General features: G+C 40.4%; 1 protein-coding gene across 6 annotated transcripts in view; it reads right to left on the reverse strand.

Annotated features, from left to right (window-relative positions):
- Positions 1-26,832, reverse strand: part of cnc (cap-n-collar) — a 553,804-nt gene that overhangs the window by 16,573 nt on the left and 510,399 nt on the right. For all 6 annotated transcript variants that reach the window (XM_067156616.2, XM_067156615.2, XM_067156620.2 and 3 more), the window contains 3 exons: positions 11,591-11,828; positions 9,348-9,499; positions 7,759-8,031 (listed from right to left, as the gene is read on the reverse strand). In XM_067156616.2, the coding sequence (XP_067012717.1) occupies positions 7,759-8,031; positions 9,348-9,499; positions 11,591-11,828 (663 nt within the window). The remainder of the gene's footprint in view (positions 1-7,758; positions 8,032-9,347; positions 9,500-11,590; positions 11,829-26,832) is intronic.

The raw sequence follows: 26,832 nt of genomic DNA on the forward strand, positions 1-26,832 counted from the left end.
CCTATTGTCTGTTTGTTGATTCTGGTTTGCAGTCTGGTTTGTTTGTCTGTCTGTGAGTTTCCTGATTTTGTTGGTTTTGTTTCTTAGGTCTTCCACTGTAATTTGTAGTTCATCCATATCTTCCTTGATTTCTGTAATCCACTTAATGTTGCACTTACTATTCCATAATTTTTCTATTATTCTCCTGATGATCCTGTTGTCTGGTGTCCTAATTAGATGTCCAAAAAATGAAATGCGTTTCTTCCTGATTGTGCTCATTACTGGTTCTATTTCCTTGTAGACTGTTTCATTAGAAGCTACTCTCCAGTGTCCATTTTTGGTATGATTTGTTGATGCACGTTCTAATGATTCTTCTCTCTATCTTGAGTATTTTGTCTATTTGTGCAGTGTTAGTTGTTTTGAAGATGGTTTCACTTGCGTATATTATTTTTGGTTGAGTAACTGTTTTGTAGTGTTTTAATTTTTTTGCTATTGACAGGCCCTTTTTGTTGTAGGTATTCTTGGTGACATATTGTGCTCTGGTCAATTTATTTATTCTGTTATGCCATGCTGGCTTTTCATTGAGGTTATATGTTATGATTTCTCCCAGATATTTAAATTCATTTACAATTTTGATTTCTTGGTCTCCTATGGCAATTTTGTTTATGAGTGGTGGGTCAGTAAACATGATTACTGTCTTTTCAAAAGATATTCCAAGACCAATTTTCTGTGCTATTTCCTGTAGTTATATAACTATTCTGGTTTCCTGAATATTGTTGGACAAGAGAGCAAGGTCATCGGCAAATCCTAGGCAATTTAAACTTTTGTTGTCTTTGGGTCTTCCAATTCGGGTGTTCTTTGGGTTAATCTTGTACCATTCCCTCATTATACAGGGTGGCGCACAATAAGTCACCCGATTGAATTTTGATCCTACAAGTATAGTATTGGGGCAACAGCTTTCAAATTGTGCGCTCAACTTCGTGCAGTTCATGGAAATTACTCCAGATGTCGTTACGAGGTCATCGCTTCCGTTTTGAGTCCACCATTTCAGTTTGCCGCGATGGCGGACAAAGGACGGTTGACCGTCGCACAAAAGACGAAGAATGTGTTACTGTTCATGGCAACAAACAGTGTTACATTGACACAGAGGAGGTTTTTGGACGAAGCTTATTTTTACGTGAACGGTGTTGTGAACAAACAGAACGTTCGATTTTGGGCACATGAACCTCCGCGAATAATCCACATGAAAGACACCTACGGGGAGAAAGTGTGCGTGTGGGTCGCGATGTCAAGCCATGGAATCATCCGTCTTTCTTCGATGCTACAGTAACCGGTGAACGTTATTTAGACATGCTGCGAAACCAGTTCTTTCCTCAACTCATGGCCACAGGTCTTCCATTGCAGTGATTTCCTACACGAGAGACTTGGCCTTAGGGCATTGTCAAACAGATTTCCAGAACATTATGAAGGAGGGGGAATGTGGCTGCCTCACAGCCCAGACATTAACCCATGTGACTTCTTCCTTTTGGGGGTTCCTTAAAGAGGAGATGTACCACAGAAAACCCGAAAATGCAGTGCATTTTAGGGACACCATTGTGGAGTTGCGGCGCGCCATTCCAGAAGATTTGTGTCGGAGAGTCGTCACCAATGCACGTGTGCGACTTGAATAAATTATAAAACAAAACGGCAGTCATATTGAACATGTGATTCATTAGGTTGTATTTCCAAACTGTATTCTTTACTTCTACATCAGTAAATTGCTAATCTTGTCAACAACAAATGTGTTATTCATGAAACAAATCAGGCGAGTTGTTATGCGCCACCCTGTATATTCCAAAGCACAGTTAAACAGTAGTGGTGACAAGCAATCTCCTTGTCTTAAGCCTGTTTTTATGAGGAATGGCTCAGAGAATTCCCCTCTGAACTTGACTTTTGATTTAGTGTCGGTTAATGCGAGTTCTATCAATTTGATTAATTTTGGATGGAGCCTGAAATTTCTTAAAATTTTCAACATTGAAGGTCTATGGATACAGTTGTAAGCTTTTTTAAAGTCCATGAAGGTTATTATAAGAGGTTTATTTTGCTTGTAATATGCTATGGCTAATTTTAAAGTGATGATTTGTTCTGCACAGCTTTTCCAAGGTCTGAAGCCTCCTTGGTATTCACCTAATTCTTCCTCTAGTTGCTCTCTGATCCTCCTGTATAGGATTCTGGAGAAAATCTTGTATGTGCAGTCTAAGAGAGACATACCTCTGTAATTATCTCCTTTTTTGAGGAGTGGGTGGGTTAAGGCCACCACACAAAGAAAGCTAAACTAAGCTACGCTACGCTACGCTACGCTAAGCAATGCCAAGCTGTGGTGTGCTATGGCACGAACAGAAAGCTAAGCTAAACTATGCTAGGCAGCAGTTTTATTGTCTCGCTGTTGTACATAATCAATTACTTTCTCTGCACTACTGCTCAGTGGCATGATTTTTCTTTTTTTCGAAGGGGGTTCGACTGACAGAGATTGTGTAGGTGTGGAGGCGGACGGAACAGATGATGAATCAGATATATGTGATAAGGAGTGTAGGTCATCACATTCCGCACTCTCAGTCATCTGGGTGGCTACTTCAATTATCTCTTGACGTCGATATGTTTCCTGCCTGTCAATGTTTGAATGTGTGCTGTAAGGAAAATTGAGCTATTAATACACATCCAAATGTATATTAAGAAATGACACATGGGGATCTGTTTATGGAAAGTGAACATATTGAACTGTCCTGGTCCTTGTGCTTCAAACGCAATTATTCATGTTGTTCATTTCATTAGTGAAATGTTGTCTTAGCTGCAAAACATAAGAAATCCAGACGTTCTTATTGTCTTATAGCCTAGAATGAATTACATGCGTTTTAAATTATAATATACTCAACATGTAAATTCACTTATAACTTCATCGATTTTTAACATTTTAAAAATATGTCTGTCTGTCTGTCAGGTCATCAGCCCAGAGGCTGGTTGGATCCTCAAACAGCACCACCAAAGGCTATGCAGTTATTGGGAAACCACAAAAACCAATGGCAGTACCAAAATGAGGCGTACTAGGCAAGATGAGGAGCGAGGTAGTTTGCCATTGCTTTCCTCACTGGGCCGGACAGTGATATTGTAGCACAGCTAACCCTATGAGCAACACCTTTCATGACACAACAGACACACTGGTTGTGCTCTGAATGTCATTAATCAGTACCACCCATACTCCAGCAGCTTCCATATTGTCACAGCCATGGATGAGACTGGGACTTTGGTGGAAGCTACACTTTGCTCTGGCCTGTGCCAAGAGATGGATGCAAAAGTACTGTATCCATACTGCGTTAAAATGACAGCTCACCTTCTTGTAGAAATATAAGGCAGAAGGAATTCCATTTGTTTGTGGAATCTCTTCATTTTTCCCTTCCTGTCCACTTTTACTCTCTTTTTGTCTCTTTAGTTCCTCGCTAAAACAGCCTCTCAGTCTTTTTCATAAGTTTTTAAGTTCTTTACCTAAAACAATATATGCTATTATTTTACCTTTCACATTCTCAGTAACTGTTGATATATTGAAGAATATGGCATAGAAAGGCAGAACAGCGCTTCAACTGTATCTGCTGAATTGTAAATAAGGTGCGTAAAGACATGTGAAAAAAACTAGAACTGTCAAAATTGTGATTATATAGCTAATTTATAAATGATAGCCTACTTACAATCAATTAGAAGTACTGTACTTATTTCCTGCCAACAGTTTTCCTTTCTTATCAAGTCTCTATAGTAATTTGATGACGTGTCATAAAGGCAGGGATACTTTTTCACCTCCTCAATTAGTCGTTCTTCTTTTGGCCTGTTACCCATTGCATTAAAATATCGAAGTACTATACCAGAAGAGACTCGCACAACACGACTAAATACACACGACAGCCCGCCAGACCAACTGCTCAGAAATGAAAAGCGCATGCGCCAGGCCGCCAAGAAAATCACCTGCCTAGCGATCTGTCTAGCTTAGCTTAGCTTGGCATGGCATAGTATAGCTTAGCATAGCGGCCAGTGTGTGTCACCGCACTTAAATGCATTGGGAGCGATATTTTTCACAACACCGCGTAGCTTAGCTTAGCTTAGCTTAGCTTTCTGTGTGTGGTGGCCTTTATGGCTGTGGTCCAATGTTCGGGGAACTTTTCTTGTTATCCAGATTTTTGTTAGAGCCTCGTGTAAGGATGTTCGAACTTTATCACTGGCATATTTCCACATTTCTTGGTCTTCTCCGCATGCCTTATAATTTTCCAACTCTTTGAGTGCTGTTTCCACCTCTTGGATTGTTGGGGGGTTTATGAGTTCAGTTGGGGTTTTGATGGGCGTGTCTGTATTAATTGCTAAAAGTTCCTGGGGTTCTTCACAATTCAAAAGTTTAATGAATGCTTTTGCCATGATTTCGGCATTTTCCTTGTCATTATGTGTCGTTTTTCCAACCTTACTTCTCAGCATTAATGTGGGAGGGGCAAATTTTTGTACTTGTCTTCCAAACATTTTGTAGAAGTCTCTGGAATTGATTTTGTGGTAGTTTTCTTCTATTGAGTTGATTAGATCTTTCTGTGATTGTCTCTTGGTTTGCCTGATAATTTGTGTGAATTTTTTCCTGATATTTTTGAGGTTGGTTGCGCTCTCTTCTGTTTGGTGTGTTTGAAATTTTAACCATGTCTGATGTCTTTCTTCATGAATTTTGTCACATTCTGAGGTCCACCAGTCATGTCTTTTACGTGTGTTCAATGGAGCTAAATTTTCAGCTTGTTGCCTGAGAATCGGAACCAGTTCCTGTAAGTTATCTGTCAGTTTTATGTTTTGTGTGACTTCTCTATATTTATCATTTCTAATTAATTGGTGTGGATCAAAGTTCCTCTTTCGTTTATTGCATTTTGGTTTCTTTTTTAGTGGTGTGAACTTAATTTTGATTTTGACTATGTAATGATCTGAACCTATATCTACTCCTCTTAATACTTTAACATTGTAGATTTCTCTGTGAAAGGTTTAGTCCATAAATACGTGATCCAGTTGCCATTCCTGTTTCTCCAATCAGGATGTTTCCAAGTTTTAAGTTTGTTGGGCCTCCTTTTGAAGTATGTGGACTTTGAGTTCAGTTTGCGTTTTCTGCAGAGTTCAACAAGTCTTTGACCATTCTTATTTGTATGTTTATGTGGAGCCCATTTCCCAATGATATCTCTGTATTTCTTTTCTCTTCCGAGTTGGGCACTGAAGTCCCCTAACAGGATCTTAACATTGTTAATATTTATTTGGTTTACAGTTTGGTCAAGGATATCCCAAAACTTTTCCACTTCTTTCCCAGTCTTTGTTAGAAAATTCTTTTCATTAGTAGGGGCATGGGCATTTATGACGGTATAAATTTTGTTGGATGCTTTTAAACTCAAAGTTGCAATTCTAGGCGAGATGGCTTGAAAATCGATTATTGAATCTATTATTTTCACATTGACTATAAACCCAGTTCCAAATTGGGGACATTGTTTCATAACCCTTAGTCCAGGTTTCCCGTTGTAAATTCTGTAGCCTTGAGATTCGAATGGTTCTTCTGTAGTATTTCTCATCTCCTAGAGTCCTGTTACTAAAATTTTCTGTTTATCTAATTCGTCTGTCAAGTTCTTTAGTTTTCCTGCTTTAAGTAGGGAATTACTGTAATATTATGAGTTGTGATGTAGTTGATCTGATCTTGTTTGATCCTGTTCTTATGTGCTGGCATAGGAATGGGTGATTGCCAACACTCCAACTCGTTGACGCCTTCTAGGTGGCTACCCACTGAGTCCAATGTAGCCTTCTCCTGCTTTCTTGGACAGGACGGTGGAATTTTTTTCCTAAAAGACCTTTCCATGGTTGACTTTCGAAGGTAGTTAACCTTGGGTGGAGCAAGCTCCGATTTACAACTACAGTTGTTAACCGCAGAAGGACAACCCCAGATGTTCAGGGTTCTGGGTTGGCATTTCCTCCTAACCCAATGAGGTATGGTTTTCCCGCCAATACTCGGGTGGCTGATTGCAGTGGTTTCCCACTGGGTGATGGGGCGATTATAATTATACATATTTCATTTTTGTGATGTTTAGCCAAATTGTTGATTGTTTTCATTCATTCCCGGATTTTCCGTTTTCCCATGTTGTAAGTTTTATTTTCATGGTCCCTCAAAAAATGGAGAATTGAGGTTCCACTGTAATTACTTCACAATAAATAACATACAGCCATAAGGATAAAAGCAGTTTTGAGGATATTAGGTTGTGTTATAATTGTTATATCCCGCTGCGTTTCAATTTTCCAACCAAGACCATCTTCAAAGCAATGACAACATAGAATGAAAACCGTTAATGATAACTACCACACCAAGACAGAAACACCCTGTTAGAAATGTAGTTCATTTCAGGGCCTCCAGAATCAAGGAGAAAGATGTTAAGACTTCACTATGGAGGGCAACAATGATCTATACAGTATATAGCCATTCTCTTTGTTAAAATTATTTGGGTCTCACCAATACATGTAGGAAGTTTCTCCTTACAAATGACAGATGTTTCATCAAAAACTATTTGATGGTCATTACGTATGGCTTCCTCCGCCACAGCAGACTTCTCTGGCTGGCAAAGACAAGTCCGTGCGATGTTCTTTAATCCTCGTTACCTTCCTACATGTTGTTGGCCAGCATAAACCGGTCCTCATGAATAAGGAATCATATATATTCTGGCACAGTTTAAACCAATATGATCTTAAATATAACGGAAGCAATAAAGATGGTCTTGATATTGTGCATTCTCAAATTATTGCCAATCCTATTTGTGACACGTTGTATATATGGCAAAAAGACCAGAGTCAAAGGACATGACAATCTGTCTTTTGGCTTAGGATGTAGCACTTCATCAAACGGAATGATGATGATTGAATAGCTAGCATTCAAGTTCACTGTTTAGCTTATCCTCGTCACAAACCTCCCTTGCTCGGCTGATAAGGGTCTTGGGCAGAGTCAATAAAATTTGAAATGATGTAATCCAAAAAATCTCTGAGAGTTAACACCAGTCCCAGAGAAATGGCGAGAACACAGTTTGTAAGATTTTTTTTAAACCTTCAAACAACAGCCAGAGGAATTTGTGGCTCACAGAGTGGAAAAGCCAAGAGCCTGTGTTAGAAAGGAGGAGTGTATCCAGCAAAGCCGACACCACTCGAGTGGGAAAACAAGAAGAAGAAAAAGATGATGGCGGTGGTGGTGGTGGTGATGTTGATGATAATAATAGTGGCATGTGGCCTCTGTACAGGCCGGGTGCGCCCTATAGGCGACCTCTAAGTCTGTGAGAATGAAATGTAATGCTTAATACTGCACAAACAAGTCCAGTGGTGGTGATTATTGTTTAAGGAGGAAGTACAACTAGGCAACCATCCTGTATATAACACTAATCAGAGAGAAAAAATGGAAGGGATCCGACACTTCGAAAAATGAAGATGCTGGCCAAAGTAAGACAAGGGCCACAAAGGGCGTGAAAATGAAAGACTCCCTAGGCCTCAAATTCTCTAATAGTATATGATATAAGAAAGGATGTTATGTATTCAGATAAATCCCAACTCAACAGTATATTATTCTTAACATTCACATTCACATATGTATTTTTCACACCATTTGTGTTTTTGAAAGTGGGTTTTCTGAATGCTCAACATACATATGCCAGTTTAAATTTCAATTTGATGGTGCTTACACTTACTACCCTGAAATACTTATCACCAAGTCACACTGACCTTTCAGCTTGTCCCTGGCTACCGGCCGCTGCATGGCACCGCTGCTCTCGGGAGGAACGTGATACGAGTGGTTGTGATGCACCTGCTCCATACTGGGACGTAAGTGACGGGCAAACTCCATGCTACAGCTGTACTTCAGCTCGGGGGGTTTGGTGTCCACGGGGCCACTGAAGGCATTACCGGTCGTGGCCGCCTCGCTCCCGTACTCGTATTTGATGGGTGTCGGAGTGGGCAGGCTGGCCGCCGGGCCGTGGCTGCCGAGAGAAGAGGCTCCTGCACAACACAAACAAGGATGATTACTGACGGAGAGAAAAACAGACCACTTTACTGTTAGCAAAGGCATACCATGAACTACTGCTCTCTCCAAGATGTACTGAACACAAGTTAATAAGCTGAATGCATCAACAACCTAAATATTCTGTACTCACTATTATTATAACCATTCTACAAATTAAGTATCTTTGAGAAATAATCACACACAACTTAAACGAGAAAGAAACACGGATAAATAGAACTGACAAAATGAAAAAAGCCCAATTTCTAACGTGGTCAACGTAGGATAAGAAATGGCTGTCAATAGGCACTAAGATCCAACACTATAAAACCATAACTCTCCAAGAAGTCACGGTTGTGAAACCCTGTTCCAAATTAAATATGAAAGAAGAACTGATCCATCCTAAAAAATGAAAAAGTTCCATTTAAAAAATAACACATTGAATCTTTGATTTCTTTCACATCTTACGACTGCCAGGAAACCATATTTTATGACAACCAGTAAGAGAAATCTTGGAAAGAAGACAGGAGGACAACAAATCCGCAAAATTCAGCAAGGTCTCAAAGCAGTTAGACTTGAGATAACAGATGCAGAGAACAAAAATAAAATTAACACACGTCTTAAATCTCTCAAATTTTCAGCAGAAATGACACATCGAAGGGCAATAGAGATTTCACATGAATTGAGAAAATTACGATTGGTACAAGAAAGTGAACGTGGAATGAAAAAGGGCCCACTAAAGAGAGGAAGTTCTTGAGGAGGATATAAGGACCCATAAGAGAGGAGGATGGCACCTACAGGATCAGGCACAACAACGAGCTCTACGAACATCAGGAAGACATAGTCATGTGTACGAGGAAAAGGCGACTGTCCTTCTACGGGCACATGACCCACCAGAGACCCTGCAGGCTCACCAAAAGAATCCTCACAGTGATAAGTGACAAGTAGGGGAATGGCTTCCAAGACCAAAGTGGATCACCTCACCTCAGTAGAGGAACTGCAGATCCCATTAGAGACCACAGTGAACCGATCTCAGTACTGACAGGCCATACAACGGGGAGTCTTCCCGCTGTCCCTCATAAACAAAAAGAGTACAGAGACCATCAGATCTAAGTAGACAGATGGAAGGAAGCAGGCACACAGGCAAAAAATGTACTGGGCCAAGAAAAAGCAGAAGACCATAGCTAAGATTTAAGACAAGCCCCGTTGTCTGTAGCAGGCTAAAATGAACCCCAAAAAAAATTACAACCATCATCATCATCATAAATGAAGTAGTATTAAAAATTCTACTGCTGTAGAGAGGAGTGCCACTCACCTGAACCTTGGTCCTGGAAGCAGCGTTTGCCATACAGTTGGTGCTTCTTCTGAGCCATAGGGGGCATACGGTGTGCTGCAGTCTCGGTGGTGCTAACTGCTGCACCGGACAGCTGTCGACTTGAATAGCTGTAGTCATAGGGACGGTATTTGCTGAAACACAATTAAGTTCAACATTAAAGGAAGGAATAGACATTGTTGCTTTAGTTAAAGATCAGATCTACTTGAGCAGATACAAGTTACAAATTATCCCTTAAATCTTTCCAAAATTCTGTCTGCAACAAACGGAAACCTCACAAATTGAAGGGTTTACGCATGTCCACACTTCATGGTACTAACCAGTGAGAAAAAGAAAACTAAGATTACGAGTTCTCTTGAACATAAATGAATGACAGAAATGGTTGAAGAAGTGAAGGTGTCTCAAAACTTTCAGTTCAAATTGAAACAGGTGACAGTGGGTGCACAACTGATTGTATTGAGATAGGGAACCAATGGTCGGAAGTGCATATTTATTGTGTTATGGACATCATGTAACAACAACGCAGCTCATAACAATTGGTGAAAGTGATTCCTGTCAGTCTCAATATATGCATGGCAACTGAGCATGAAGTACTGCCGTCGCGAGTACCAGCTCAGGATATTAAGGATATCCCATATCAAATGTCAACAGCTCACAACTAGTTAAATTACACCAACTTATTTAAGGGAGGTTCTCTCCTAACCACTCATAAGAACACAACACAACAGTGTACATTGGTTTTTAAAGTGAAACAATTTCAGCCCTGTTTTACTGAATGCGACAGTGTCACTGATTTGAATCCATGTATATTACAGATTATGTTCAAACATTTGACCAATTTGTGTATATCTGTCTGTCATAGCAGATCCTGTACAATTTTCTCACAAGTGCTATTGTGCTTATTGACATTTAAACACAGATCTGTGCATGTGAATGCTCTGCGTAAACCACTGCAGGTGTGAAAGTGAATCTTGAACGAACTCAGATATGTGATGAGTACGTTAACATGTGTTTATTATCACAATAATTTAGATCTGTACATATCTTATATACTGTAATATTTTTAATTTAATGTATTGCTATCTTGATATATTTACGTTCACTATACATTTAGCAGCTGAAGATGATCACAAACGAGGATCAAAACTAGTCCTGCACACATTATGTACTTTTCAATGTAAATGCACATTAACATTATACAAGCATTGATTAGGTGGAGAACCTCAAATCTACAATTGTGTATGTTCATAACACAATAAATATGCATTTCTGACCATTGGTTCCCTAGCTCAATATAATCGGCTGTGGACCCACTATCACCTGTTTCAATTTGACCCAAAAGGTTTGAGACACCCTGTATTGTAATGGCCAGTAAAACTGACCAAGTGAGGTCTGACAGGAAAGAAGAAATTGAAGAGCCTGACACTAGTAAGTCAATGTAAAGGCATACATAGTTTATGTATCAAGTTGCAATGCCCTGGGTAAAAAAGAAAAGCTATGAGTCTCATGCAATTTTGTTCTGTGTATATAGAACTTATAATGTATCCAAGAGAATCATCTGTAATTATGGTACAAGATTTGGGTATACAGTACCAGTCAGAGTTTTATGATCACCACATAAAATTATAGTAATTATATTTACGCAATACTACTTGATTGTTCCTTTCCAATACTTACACCGCGCTGTTGGGACTATTTTCTCCTTCTGTGTTTGTCCTGCGTTCCTAATCTTTTTGCAGCGATATTCATCTTTGTCTAATGTTTCTTCTCATTTCTTGTATTTCTCTTCTCCTGAAGATCTGTCAGGATAGCCCCTCAGTGAGTGTTGAAGCCTACCCTCCTGATGAAGTTGGGAACCAGAAAAGAGCTCCTTGGAGGATGAGAAGGGATGAATGCAGAAGAATAGGGATTGATGAGGAGAGAGTCTATCTACTTGAAGATGTGCAGATCATCACATTGACCTGTCACTGTTCCTTATCACATACCTCTCTTTATAAAACTACAATACTCAGCTTCACACTAAAGAGCAAACATCACCGCCCTATTTTCTTTTTTTTTTTTTTTTTTTTTTTTTTGAATGGCTCATCACTGCTGCCACCGTGACTAGTTACATATTTCACTTTTACATCCACTCAAAACAAAGTACTTCCCAGACATACCGCTTGCAGAGTCTCTTTTATTCCTTCAACGACGACTGCCAGAAACAAGAGTTTGAGATTACATACCTGTTGTGATAGTCCACAGCGTAATGGTCGCCCGCCGTGTGGCCCGAGTCCGAGCCCGTCTCCATCCACTCTCCGTCCGACAGTGAGGGTACGCGTTCCGAACCCATGGAGCTGACGGCACTGTCGGAGGAAGCATCCATGCGCTCCTCATGGGACACGGGCACCACCGGGGGCAGGCTGGCACTGCTACTGGTGTTGTTGGAGCTGTTGTTCTCCAACATTCGCATCGTGTACATGCCTGAAACAGACACATGGGAAGTGTTAATCAAGTTGTACATAGACGGAGACATGAACATACGTGAAAACATCTATCCTTTGTTCCTAGTCTTTAACCACCGGTGTTCATCTTTATTTTCCTTTTATTTCCCTATTTCAAACTAGTTTACATGGATCATCTGCTGAAAGGTATAAAATGGCAGGGAGGGATTCAGTTAGGTGGAAATGTAGCAAGTAGTCTGGCCTATGCTGACGACTTGGTCTTAATGGCAGATTGTGCCGAAAGCCTGCAGTCTAATATCTTGGAACTTGAAAATAGGTGCAATGAGTATGGTATGAAAATTAGCCTCTCGAAGACTAAATTAATGTAAGTAGGTAAGAAATTCAACAGAATTGAATGTCAGATTGGTGATACAAAGCTACAAGAGGTCGATAATTTCAAGTATTTAGGTTGTGTGTTCTCCCAGGATGGTAATATAGTAAGTGAGATTGAATCAAGGTGTAGTAAAGCTAATGCAGTGAGCTCGCAGTTGCGATCAACAGTATTCTGTAAGAAGGAAGTCAGCTCCCAGACGAAACTATCTTTACATCGGTCTGTTTTCAGACCAACTTTGCTTTACGGGAGCGAAAGCTGGGTGGACTCAGGATATCGTATTCATAAGTTAGAAGTAACAGACATGAAAGTAGCAAGAATGATTGGTGGTACAAACAGGTGGGAACAATGGCATGAGGGTACTCGGAACGAGGAGATAAAGGCTAATTTAGGAATGAACTCGATGGATGAAGCTGTAGGCATAAACCGGCTTCGGTGGTGGGGTCGTGTGAGGCGAATGGAGGAGGATAGGTTACCTAGGAGAATAATGGACTCTGCTATGGAGGGTAAGAGAAGTAGAGGTAGACCAAGGCGACGATGGTTAGAATCGGTTTCTAACGATTTAAAGATAAGAGGTATAGAACTAAATGAGGCCACAACACTAGTTGCAAATCGAGGATTGTGACGATGTTTAGTAAATTCACAGAGGCTTGCAGATTGAACGCTGAAAGGCATAACAGTCTATAATGATTATATATGTATGTATGTATGTATGTTCAAACTAGCTTTCTTTTTGTCCCACCTAGCTTTCTCACATCAGCCCTGAAGTTCGGGTAGTCGCACCTTCCGAAGGGCGGAACAAAGTCCATTCGACACTACATATCGTAAGATGTTGTCACCTGTATACACCAATGATTAACTTTTGAACATTATTTCTACGAAGTATTATTATTGTTGTTGTTGTTATGGGGCTACCCGTGGACCAGCAGAGGTGAAAGAAGGTGCCGGGGTGAATGGGTCTAACTACAAAATCAAAGTTAATTTAAAACTGTAACAAATGTTATATATATATATTTTTAACAAGTAACAATGTAATAGGTACCAGTAACAATAAACAAGTCTTAGGAAAGACAAGATTGGTGGTATAAACAGATCTTGGGCTTCAAGCCCTCACTTCACAATTCCTGAGCTACACGCTCAACTTTACAAAGATCACAACTTTACTTAAGGGCAGAAATCCCCTAATACGTGGAGCCCTTGCTCCAGCAATTACCATATCCGGCCTACCAGAGGCACTTTTACAACACTAGAAAAAGAGCTAACGTGCTCTCAGTTCTCAAGCCTACTCAAGGCAATATCAGAAAATTACAATTACTTGCCATCAAGGCACAACTTACAAAATTTGAAACAGGGGTATCTAGTACCCAACCTATTGGGCCGTAGTAGAAAAGAACAGGTTAAGTAAATGGCCCAAAACACAAATAGAATGGAGGCGTGTATCTGCACTCCAAGATATGAAGTCTGAAAACCTAAGGGGCACTAGGCCGATGAAACAGGGGCTATTCCCAAACTATGGAGGTTTAAGACATTACGGAAAGGAAGAAAACCATTTACAAAACATAGTCACCTCAAACCAATATGAAGGGGAGCTCGAGAGGGTACGTCACTCTCTATCCCCGAATTACAATTGGAGATTTTATGAAATGTTTACATTAGCCGGCAGAACTTACATTTTAGAGAAGTTGGTTACATAGTCAAGTTTTCGGACCTTTCCCTCGGGTTAAACTGCGGAGCTAGCAAAAAAGTAAGATGTTAGATGGCCATTACTTTGTTGAAGAACTGCTGCCTGATGAAAGAGGCGCCTCCCGCCTCCTGCTTGACACACACACTAAGATGACGATCAATTGGCCAAGAGACGTGAAAATCCGCAGTTTATAAAACCTCGGGGAAAGTTCGAGACCTTTCATGAATAATGATGACACACCCACAGGGTTTTATTGGTCAAATTTAAAAGTGACACTCAAAATAGAAGAAGAAATATGGGATTGGTTGGAAATTAATTACAAACATTAGGGATTGGCTGGATTCAAAACTGGCGGAAAGAAAAGATCAATATTGCCAATCCAAAAAATGAATGAAATTTAGTAAAGAAAAAAACTTATGAATACAAAACTTCGAACTTCTTGATAAAGGGCTAACAAAACAATTAGAAATTCACACAGTAGGCTACTGGAAACTTCACAATAACAAATTTACGTTAAATTACTGTAGTGACATCTCCTGAGTAAAAGTTTAAGAAGGTCTTGTTTCAAGTTCACTGTTCCTCCCGTAGAGGAGTTCTATTAGGCGCAACATTTAAATGCGCGGCGTTGGGGTGTACCTCCGGGTACAATTATTATTATTATTATTATTATTATTATTATTATTATTATTATTATTATTATAAGGCTGGCAGAGTGACTCAGATGGTTGAGGCTCCAACTTAGCAGATTCGATCCTGACTCAGTCTGGTGGTATTTGAAGATGCTCAAACATTCCTGAAATAGCCTCACCTGATCGTTTCTATCCCTTGTGAGACATTATGAATTACATTATTGGTTCTTGATTGAAAAACTCTTGGGATGGCAACAGAGAAAACGTTTGTGGATACTGCCTCCTCTCCAGAGATGTTGCAGTGGGACTCGATAATACGGACCGTCTTGTGGGTGGGACAAGGGATTCCTTCAGGAAATGGAACAACTTTTACTATTTCTCATTCATTTTTGGGATTCAAAATATCTAGAGATGATTTACGGCAAATCAACATTTATGATGATAATAATAATAATAATAATAATAATAATAATAATAATAATCATTTACTGGCTTTATGTCCCACTAACTACGTTTAATGGTTTTTGGAGATGCCAAGGTACTGCAATTCTGTCCCGCAGGACTTCTTTTACGTGCCAATAAATCTAACGACAAGAGGCTAATGTATTTGAGCACCTTCGAATACCACCGGACTGAGCTAGGATCGAATCTGCTAAGTTGGAGTCAGAAGGCCAGTGCCTCAACCGTCTGAACCACTCAGCCCACTTATAATAATAATGATAAATTTATTTTGGAATAGTACAACAAGAAACACGTGGCTTAAGGAAATACAAATGGATTTAGATGAACTGAAAATTACTAAAGATCAAATTGAAAATAGAGAAGAGAAACGGATTCTAAATAACAAGTACACATCATTAAAAATTTTGCAGCGTAAGCAGAATAACGGGCCGCAAGATCATCCAGAATGAAGAAGTTTTGGGACAGGAAAAAGTTGTCAGCGGGCGAACTGGCCGTGCGGTTAGGGGCGCGCAGCTGTAAGCTTGCATCCGGGAGATAGTGGGTTCGAACCCCACTGTCGGTAGCCCTGAAGATGGTTTTTCTGTGGTTTCCCATTTTCACACCAAGCAAATGCTAGGGCTGTACCTTAAAGCCACGACCGCTTCCTTCCCACTTCTAGCACATCATCGCCATACGACCTATCTGTGTCGGTGCGACGTAAAGCAAAGAGAGTGTGTGTGTGTGTGTGTGTGTGTGTATGTGTGTGTGTGTTAAAGTTGTCAAGTATTAAAGGCTGAACTTATTCTTTGAAGACTTTGTTGTATAAGGTTTGATCTTGGTGCTCTAATGTGGGCGTAAACAGTATAAAGAAATAAATAGAGATAATGCTTAAAAGTGGAACAGTTTCTTAGAAATCCTTTATAGAATTGAATAGCCAAGTTCGTAGGCCTGCCAGAGCTAGTAACTACGAACGATCAAGCAAGCAGTGCGTAGTGTTTGCATTATTTACAATGCTTTCGATCTTCCGAATGGTGGCAATGATGACGTGTCAACTATCTATTATCTTGCTTTCACAGAATAATGAGAGGTCTCATTTGAAATTGATCTTACTTGACGACTGGCCGTGGCACTGAAGCTGATTTGCTACGAGAAGAAACTTATTGTGGAAACCAAATGGATCGTGGCGAAAAAAAAAAAAGTGTGTTCGGGACGAAAACTGAATCTCATTGGAGATGGAAATTATTCTATACATGTAATTATGTATTTATTTATTCATTCATTCATTCCGAGTATTGTTCCAATGAGCAATTAGCTCAAGGGAGGGACTAACCTTTACAATTCATAGTAAAAATGTTTAATATTCTTAACATAATATACGATGTTGAGAACAATGTTGGCAGTATCAAAATATCAGAGTGCAATAAATTGTAAAAGGAAGGACGGATGGTTCATGAAGCTGTCAGTGCAAAACTCGCTAACATTTAGAAAAACTGACTTAACCATGGAATTCAACACTTCCTGCTAACATTCTTAGTTTGAACAAAATAGTCAACTTAAATTATTACTCAGTTAACTGTTTTCCTTTCAATGAAAAATGCAAACAGTAATTTTATAAAGCTTGGAGTTTGTGTTCTAATTAGAACAACTCTGGCGCGATTGTTATACTGTTGATGATATCAGTTTTACCGATAAGAAAAAGTCAAAGTTGTTACCTTCATCAATGGCCCTGCTGATAATCGTGCTGTTTTGCCCCTTAAAACAACAGTCACCACCACAGACATCGCACACCAAGAACACGGCGCACAGATATTTGTTATACTGAAAAGGAATTATTTCTACTATGCCACGGTAAACTGTGGATATTTCATACACAGGGCCTTAGAGCAAGGGGAACATGGGTAGACGACTCCCTCCACTTTTTTCAGAAGGGCGAATTCACTACTGTTTTGTTCCAGTGGCTAGTATATTTTTTAAACAGAATCCCCTCACTCGTTTTGTTAGGAATTACACCCTGTTTATAACGATATTTTATCCTGTAGCTGGCCCTCTACCAAATCCGATACTGCAACTTCGCAATTACGAGTTCTAACAAAACATGTGGCTAATCCGATTATATATTTGTTACAATTTCAACATCAATTTCAAATATGGGGACACTTTATTCAGTGTAATGTGGCATATCATAACCATCGAAATGTTCAGTTTTGAAGTGTCGGCGCGTTACATGCTACAGAAATGTATGGACAATTTTTGTAGCGCTGGAAGATTCGATCCCGGTTCAGTCCGGATCGAAAACACCGGTTTCGTGTCGGTAGATTTACTGGAACGTAAATGAACTCTTGCGAAAACTGTAGTTAGTGGAACGTAAAATCAGAAACATTATAAACTGTAAATCCTTTGCTATCTCAAGCAGTACCGCAATATGTCGCGATTACCTCCTGACCAGAAACAATATCGCGATTATTTTCGTTTATTTATTTTAAAATTTCCTTGTCTCGCATCTATGACAGAAAGACAAGTCCACGGATTATTAAGACCAGTTTTAGCGGAACTGTAAACATCTGTCCTTCCTGTTCGTCACAAACTCCAAAACCAAGACTTGTAATGGCTGCGCTACCGATATTAACACTGAACGCGTTTTCTTACAACAAAATTATATTAATCATAATTTTTTACTCTCGTCTGATAACACGAGTATTTCTGAACTCACTTCCTGAAGTCATACGGAGATAGCAGATGTCAAGATGTTTGTCCCGCGCCTTCAAGGTGGAATTAATAATAAAGTGAATTAAGTTCTGGTCTCATGTTATTCCTCCTTTTAGTTTTCAGTTTAGCATAGAACAAATTAACTCTGCTTCCACATTTGAATGAGGAAGAGTCAGAACTAACTTTGCAGACGTGGAACACAAATTAACTCACTGAAGCATCTTCATTGTTGCTTCCTTTGCCTCACGGAGGTCCTCTGTAAACTGTTTTTGATAGCATGTCAGAGCAAGAGAACAGTTCTTGTTTTGTTTTTTTGTTTTTTCATAAGTAACGCACCTGTTTGAGTCCTCCTAGTTGCATTTGGTCTAAAATCTCCTTGTTATTTTAATTAACTTTGATCTTCACTTCACTGAAATTGGTGCTTGCACTACACAAGACATCACTTTGCAACAAAAGCAAGCAACGGAAGTAAAACCAGTGCAGGCAAACGATTACTAAACCAGGAGTAACAGAACAGAAATTGAGCACATATGCCGGGAATTCAGAAAAGATGTTACGCTCGCGGTAAAAGACAAATGATGTCACCATCTAGTAATTTTTTTCACGAACTATTTTTTCTCGTGGAGAAATTTAAAGAGCATTTCGATTTCGTAAAATACCCGTACCTGCTAATCAACACCGCTTAAGTACATGTAAGAAAATAGTAGAAACTATGGAAAATCCGTAGTAGTTTTCATCTGTGTCCCACGTGATCTTTTCGGGGAATACGGGCTTTAGCCTACACTTCGAACCACGCCGCCTTCGTAACGATGTCACTTGTCTATAATTTCATAACGTCGCTTAGGAACGAAGACCTCACATGCAACAAAACAGAAGCTAACATTACAGAAGAGCGAGAAAACAGTCCTGATGTTGGAAATGGAAAACAGATTTTGCCAATACGTATTATCAATTACATTTGATAATAAAACTGATTAGTACAAAAAAACAATGTTGTTCTTTAATTATATTCATATTGCACTTACACGAGGTACCCTATCTGTAGACAAGTGTCAGAATACGCGAGACACCAGATGGCGGTGTTTGTTCATTTTTAGCAATTCTGCTGGAAATTGTGTTACGTTGGTTTCGTTTAAGCGGCGATATATCGCTTGCCTAACAGGAGTAATACTGCCAGAAAATAAGCCTCGCAGGACGGAAAATATGTTCAAATTAATTTATATGCTGGAAAGGGGGGGGGGGGGGAGGAGAGGATGTCAGCGCAGCGGCTTAGCAGGCTTTCTATACAGACAGCTAAGTTTCGAATCTCTGTGATTCTCCAGTCGAAATTTTCACTTGAAAATTCACTTCCCGTCAGGAAGAGCATCCGGTCTAGAATTTCGGCCACGATGACTGCAGCAGAAAGTTTGTCTGTTTAATTCAGAGTGGCTCAGAGTAACACGGAAAGACGTAATAGATTAATGCGTCCCTTCCTTCGCGTAGGGCATTCAACCGTAAAACTGGGAAATGAGATTAATAATAATAATGCTATGTGCTTTACGTCCCACTAACTACTTTTACGGTCTTCGAAGACGCCGAGGTGTCGGAAATTAGTCCCGCAGGAGTTCTTTTACGTGCCAGTAAATCTACCGACACGAGGCTGTCGTATTTGAGCACCTTCACATACCACCGGACTGAGCCAGGATCGAACCTGCCAAGTTGGCCAGCGCCATAACCGTCTGAGCCACTCAGCCCGGAATTGCTGAAACATGGGATGGAGCAATACAACGAAACAAGTACGGCTCGCCAGTTGCAGGTCTTTTAATATGACGTCCTTACGCGACCTGCGCGTCGTGATGAGGATGAAATAATTATGACACATACACCCAGTTCCCGTGCCACCGGAATTAACCAATTATGGTTAAAATTCCCGACACTGCGGAAATCGAACCTGGGACCCCTGTTACCAAAGGCCAGCACGCTAACCAGGCTAACAGTCAACCTCACGTTCTGCATTCATGTTACATTTCAACTCAGGATGTATAATGTTGATACCATACAGAATTTTGAAATATGCCAACCTTCAAAATATGGACTAAAAGTCCTCAGGTTGGTGTTTTGTTTGTCTTTTTTTTTTAATGTCGAAGACATTGTTATCCGGCTCCTTCACTGAATGGTCAGCGTAGGCATAGTGACCTTCACTTCAGAAGGGCCTCTGTTCTATTCCCGGCCGGGCCGACGACTTTAACCATGTCTGGATAATTTCTCTACCTCTGTGTTCGTCTTAATACACATCTTTACCGAGCTCGATAGCTGCAGTCGCTTAACTGCGGCCAGTATCCAGTAATCGGGAGATAGTGAGTTCGAACCCCACTGTCGGCAGCCCTGAATATTGTTTTCCGTGGTTTCCCATTTTCACACCAGGCAAATGCTGGGGCTATACCTTAATTAAGGCCACGGTCGCTTCCTTCCCATTCCTAGGGCTTTCCTATCCCATCGTCGCCATAAGACATATCTGTGTCGGTGCGACGTAAAGCCAATAGAAAAAAAAATCTTCACATTACACTACACACCAAACACATCCCTCCCCATAGTGCTGGCGTCAGTTAAATGCATACAAAGTGCGGACTCCAGAAGTAGAAGAAGTTAGAGACATCATGTTCAAGAACCCCGTGAACTTTGTCCTTACACAGCTTCACTTTCGAACTGAGCGAGGTATCACTCCCCTCTTATTCTTTGAAAATCCACAGCCTGTTTCCAGTCATTCGACCGGGTCAGGGATGAAATGAATGAAGCTGCGAGGATAGGAATTGTGCGGGCTGCCGAAGCCTATCGAACTCCTGCGGGGCAAAGATTAATGAATGACAGATGAAATGAAATTATATTGGAGAGTGTTGCTGGAATGAATGGCAGGGAAAACCGGAGAACCCGGAGAAAAACCTGTCCGCCCCCGCTTTGTCCAGCACAAATCTCGCAAGGATTGACCGGGATTTGAACCAGGGAGTCCAGCCGTCTGAGCCGCGGAGGCATTCTTATTCTTTAACAGGCAATATTCCGCTCGTGCAAGGCGGGCAATGGCTCCACATTTCTGGACCTCCCTCCACCATGGCAGAAGTGGCGCCAAAGTGCTGCACTGCAAACAGCTAATTGTGTGAATTTGAAAACGCGTTATATTTGAAAAATTAGTTCAAATCGTCGCATTTGTTGAGTTCGCCTTTTGCATTCGCGAAGTTTAATTTTAACTCAACTGGCGTCACCTCGAGACTGACTTGTCTATTTCAACCTTTCATTCAGAATAATAGATTACGCCACTGACCAGCTTACATCAGGATCAAGCCCGCGATTTTCCAGCACAAGGATTTAGCATGCTAACTGGCTAGTGCAGACTTCTTATAATTTACGTCACATTACAGATTAAAGATCAACTGCACTAGATGATTCCTGACATCTGATGGGTGTAATGTATTGACACGGTTAGTTCTGATAAGAATCAAATAATTATAAAAAATTGGTAATTAATTCGTAATTGAAGTGGTCGAGCATATGTAAAATAACACAATTTGGCGATGATTTCTATACCTATTGCACCGCCCTTCACCAAATATAAAATAGCAACACGCCATCAATATTGTTAAGTTACTCAATGCTAACTAATTTAGTTAAATTAGCGCACACAACACTTAGCACAATTTATTGAACTTCACTGCAAGTAGAGGCCAATGACGTCACACCACCACTCGCAGTAATACATTCTATTGTTTTATCTTTCTGCTACAGGCGAAGCTACGGGGCGGGGGTCTACACTGTTACATTTTTAATCACTTTACGAGAAAAAGAATCGAAACGATCATTAGAAGGAAGCGTGGAGCAGACAGGAAGAAAGCAGAACACGAAAGCGATAAATCCAAACCGATGGGAGTACTAGAACAAAGCCACAGCCACAACAGCACGACAGCAAAGTGTTTCCTACTATACCATAATATATATCTACACAGATAAATACCTGTTCACGCACTTCAATATCCAGCACAAACACAGTCCTTTTCCTTATAGCCTACACATAGTACACAACTCCCACGTTAATATTACTCATCGAAACTACAGTTGGCAACACTGCGTACAGTTATGACCTTCGCCAAGCACACACAGAGAACGTATCAACCTCATAATCCTTCCAAAATATCATTGTTTATTACACAATTAGTACGCACCGAGAAAAAGTGCTAACTCACTCATAACAGCCCGCGTGGATGGCGACAACAATGAAACACTAACGTCGCCATGTTTCATTAGATTCCAGCTGACCTGATAGCACACCAACACCTAATCACAACTTCGTACGTCACAAGAGATAGCTAGCCTTCTCAGCACATAACTCTTTGTATCACATGCGAGATTCCAAAGTGCAGCCGCCTGATAGCCTCTCATTTCTAGATCACGCCAGGACTATAGAAACACGTACAGTGCTGCATTACTACTACCCAATGAAATACGGGCTTGCCATCGACGTGCTCTGACAGCTCAATAAATCTGCAGAAAAAATAACTTTCATAAACGTCTTGCATTATCGATAATTCTTCGATTAATTGTCATGGAAAACTTCAATATCCATCTATACATTCTAAATTGAAGTGCCCGGTCGCGGACTGTTTCTGCTCAGTAGTTCTTCCGCACATACTTGGGTCCGAATTACTTTTCTTCCTATAACTAGTTTCACTAAAACCGCCAGTGCTCGTCTCCATTTTGTCACCGATAAATACTTGATACTACCACTACTAAAATTGTTTTCATTCCGTATCCTGAAGAGTCTCTTAGAAGGTGACACCTTTTTAAACCTACTTCGGTACGCCTTACAGTATTTTCAACTTCCTCGCCCCTTCCCGGTCGGAAGGATGTCGGCATGGTGTTGTCAATTTCAGGCTGATAATCCCATATTAAATCTAAAACAACAGGCAATCCCCTATCAGCTACCAGAGTGTATAAAGGGCATGCCAGAGCCGACCCGTGGATGGGATAAGTGGGGCAATCGCTGTAGGAGGAAATATTTAGACTTTCTGTGATGATGATGATGATGATGATGATGATAATAATATTAAAAAATGCTTTCGCGTCCCACTACTTCTACGGTTTTCGGAGGCCGAGGTGCCTGAATTTTGTCCCACGGGAGTTATTTTACGTGTCAATAAATTTACCGACACGTGGCGGACGTACTTGAGCACTTTCAAATATACCACCGGACTGAGCTACGATCGACTCTGCCAACTTGGGGTTAGAAAGCCAGCGTCTCTATCTGAGCTACTCAGCCCGGCATTCGATGAAGACAAATACATTATAAGATGACGATGATTTTATTAATAATAATAATAAGTGATAACGGTCATATTTTAATCAGTTTCTCAGATATTCTTTCAACAATTAAAATATTTTCTAAGCCTAACAGTAGTAAAGGCTCTAATGTCAATGGCATTACTAATCTATCTTCTGAATAGTGACAAGCAGAACGTTGTTAATTTGTCAACTTTTATATATACTCTTGCTTGCGGAGAATAATGACAGGTTCCATTTGAAACGAATCTTACATTTTTTTTAATGGTACCGAACAACGAGGTAGTGGAACCGAAGCAGATTTTCCTACGAGCAGAAGAAAAGTATTTTGGAAACCAAATGGAAAATGGCGGAAGAAAGCGTGTTCGGGACTGTATATTTATGGTTGACTGCTCATAAGACTGGAAAGTGTTTACTCTTTGTAATCAATATTTCTGAGAAACCGGCAAGTCTTAAGAAGGCAGTGAGAAAAAAAAAAAAGATACTCTCGAAAGTAAGTCAGACGATTATCCATAAAAGAGTTTATTAAAAACAGCTTCGGTAAATCCGTTCTACTGGACCGATTTGCTTCATTTTTGTTTTATTCTCTCCGAAATTACCTGCCGGTGAATCATGAGACATTGACAGGTCTGTAAGTTACGCCAACTTCCAGTAACCATAAAATCAAATCATTAAATATCACTCCAATAATTGCAAGCGATAGCTTACCCTAACCCGCAATACACTCTGTACTTAGCAGCTTCCTAAGCTACTAACACTTTCATTAATACGCCTATTCTGATAAATGTGATTTTCATCTTTAATAATAGCTGCCTCTGTGGATCAGTGGTAGAGTGTCGGCCTCCGGATCCCAAGATAGCGGGTTCAAACCCGACATAGTTAGTCAGATTTTTGACGGGCGGGAAAAAGTCAATTCGACACTCCATGTCGCAGCATATCGGCATGTAAAAGATCTCTGGTGACACATTTGGTGTTTACCTGACAAAATTCAGCCAGACACACCCAAAAGAGTTTCGTTTACTTGGTCCGCCATGTGGTAGGCCTAGAGTAAAACGGAACGTCTAAATTGACGAGCAGCCAGGCAGATGGTTTCAAATTGAAATGTCTGCGCACGGTAGCTGAGGCCATACGATCATTATTATGATTATCCTTAGTAATGCCATTGCATGCAGCCATGCTTGATTACTACATATCAAACCAGAGAGTATACAGTTCCTCTGATCACGAAAGGATATTATTCCCAGCTAAATACTCTTTGATTATCTAACTTTTCCTACCTTCCAAATATATTCAGAGATGTGTTCATTGCGATGTCCAGGAACCCACCAACCCGTCCCAAGAAGTACATTTACTTTCATAACCTAATTAAGATTATTACACGCCATATTCATTTCTCAAGTAGCTTCTTGTATTCCAATTGGCCAATGTAAAGTGGCACGTGATCTCCTTCCCGTGAAGGAAGTTAATCATAATGCGTTACCAATCGCAGCACAATAAAAGCGCAAGTGGCCGCGCTCACGAAACTAGAAGCCTAGGGCCGCCTCGCGGCTTCTAACCGTCCAGACCAATGGTCTTGTCCACGGCAATAATCTTAACTATCCAGACCAATGGTCTTGTCCACGGCAAGAATCCTAACTATCCAGACCAATCGTCTTGTCCACGGCAAGAATCCTAACCGTCCAGACCAATCGTCTTGTCCACGGCAAGAATCCTAACCGTCCAGACCAATCGTCTCACCTCACAAAACTAGGGGCCTAACGCCGCTTCGCGGCTTCTAACCGTCCAGACCAATGGCCTTGTCCACGGCAATAATCTTAACTATCCAGACCAATGGTCTTGTCCACGGCAATAATCTTAACTATCCAGACCAATGGTCTTGTCCACGGCAAGAATCCTAACTATCCAGACCAATCGTCTTGTCCACGGCAAGAATCCTAACTATCCAGACCAATCGTCTCACCTCACAAAACTAGGGGCCTAACGCCGCTTCGCGGCTTCTAATCGTCCAGACCAATGGTCTTGTCCACGGCAAGAATCCTAACCGTCCAGACCAATCGTCTTTCCTCACGAAACTAGGGGCCTACCGCCGCTTCGCGGCTTCTAACCGTCCAGACCCATGGTCTTGTCCACGGCAAGAATCCTAACCGTCCAGACTAATCGTCTTCCGTCCAGAGGCAAGAATCTAATAATCACCACCACCAGCTAGCGAAGCAAGCATAGTTCCTAAGTACAGAGGTTGGCAGCACAAGCACTGCCAGAGAACATCCTTTCCGAGTAGGCCGCGAGCGAGGAAACAAACGACAGTCGCTACGCGTGAGTGGCCCCCGGGCTGGACTAATGATCCAAGCTTTAGATCAAGAAATGCAGGATAAAAAAAGCGAATTTATGGATAGATGTTTACCAAACAGAGGATGAATTCTGACTACGAATTGCGACGCGCTTCTTATTAAATGTTCATGAAACCATTTTCAAGGGCACTCAAAACAATATGACTAGGACAGGCATATCAAGACGAGTTCTCTGACCTATTTATAACGAATGCTGCGGAGCAACTCGGGTCCTCTAGTTTATTATTATAGAGGAAGGAATAAGAGAGGTCGAGTTGATTAATAACGTTACATACAGGCCTAAGTTACAATTACTTCTCTAGCTTATAGTTAGGGCTCGGATGTTTAAGACCTAAAAATAGCCCAAATAAGCAAGCAAATATGACCTCAAAAGTGATGAAATATGACGTAAAAATTACAAAATATGACTCGAAAATAGTTGGCGAGAGTGTTTTGAAGATTCCGTTTTACACTCTCGCCAACTATTCCATATGATTGTTGTACTGGATTTCAATACTTGCATGAATTTCTAAGCTAGCAATTTCTAAACGAGTAATTGCGCTCGATATAATTCCAAAGTTCCGACTATATACCGTATATATGCCAGACTTTCTAACAAACTGTTGGAAAACAATTCCTGTCCAATCTTGAAAGAGGCAGAGTATTTCACTTGTATTAACTGCAGATGTGATACCGAGAAGCAGTTTTGTGAACACTAGTTCGCATTCGGTAAGTTGAAGATGATTTTGCACAGCTACAGCTGTCGTCAAGCCGCCAAAATATGGCCGAAATATGACGCTTCTACGAAAATAGCTCAAAATATGACCTTATGACAATAAATAGCCAAAATATGCATTTATATGACAAATAAAAATCACTTAATTGTGACGATAACCATCTGATTTGCACCAACATCCAATCAGGCAAGAAAATAGAGGCAAAGAAAAAAATATGACTTTTCCTAAACATCCGAGCCCTACTTATAGCTTATTCCAAACTATACCAAAAATGTGAACCTGACAGGAGATAGACATTATTGTAAACGTATTATCAAAATACCAGTGTGTAATAGTAAGTAAGAATACGGATGGTTAATAAAGCTGTCCGGTGCAAAACTTGCCAATTTCAACACTGAGAAAAACTGATTTAAGCATGAAATTCAGTATTTCCTCTTGATCTCTACCCGCTAACATTCTTGGTTTATGCAAAACTGTCAACTTGAACTATTTTTCAATTAAACTGTTTTCCTTTGAATGAGAAATGCAGGCAGTGAGCTGCTACTATAAAGCTTGGATTTGGTTCTAATTACAACGGCCTGACATCATACAAAACGCAAATGGTGTTTGACACATACAAAACAAGTATTGTATTCACAGTCTGTGTACTATGAAGTCTATTACTTTCTCCTTGTTATACATTGTTAGTGGCATTACTGAAAGTTGTTATCTACATCAATGGCCCCGCAGATAGACGTGACGGCCCTGGATACGGCGAAAATGAGGTACAGTGTTTATTGATCAAGCCAGAGCACAATGTAGCTTCTACCGAAGCCCCAGTCTCAT

The sequence above is a fragment of the Anabrus simplex genome, chromosome 12 (assembly GCF_040414725.1).
Source record: "Anabrus simplex isolate iqAnaSimp1 chromosome 12, ASM4041472v1, whole genome shotgun sequence".
NCBI classification, from domain to species: domain Eukaryota; kingdom Metazoa; phylum Arthropoda; class Insecta; order Orthoptera; family Tettigoniidae; genus Anabrus; species Anabrus simplex.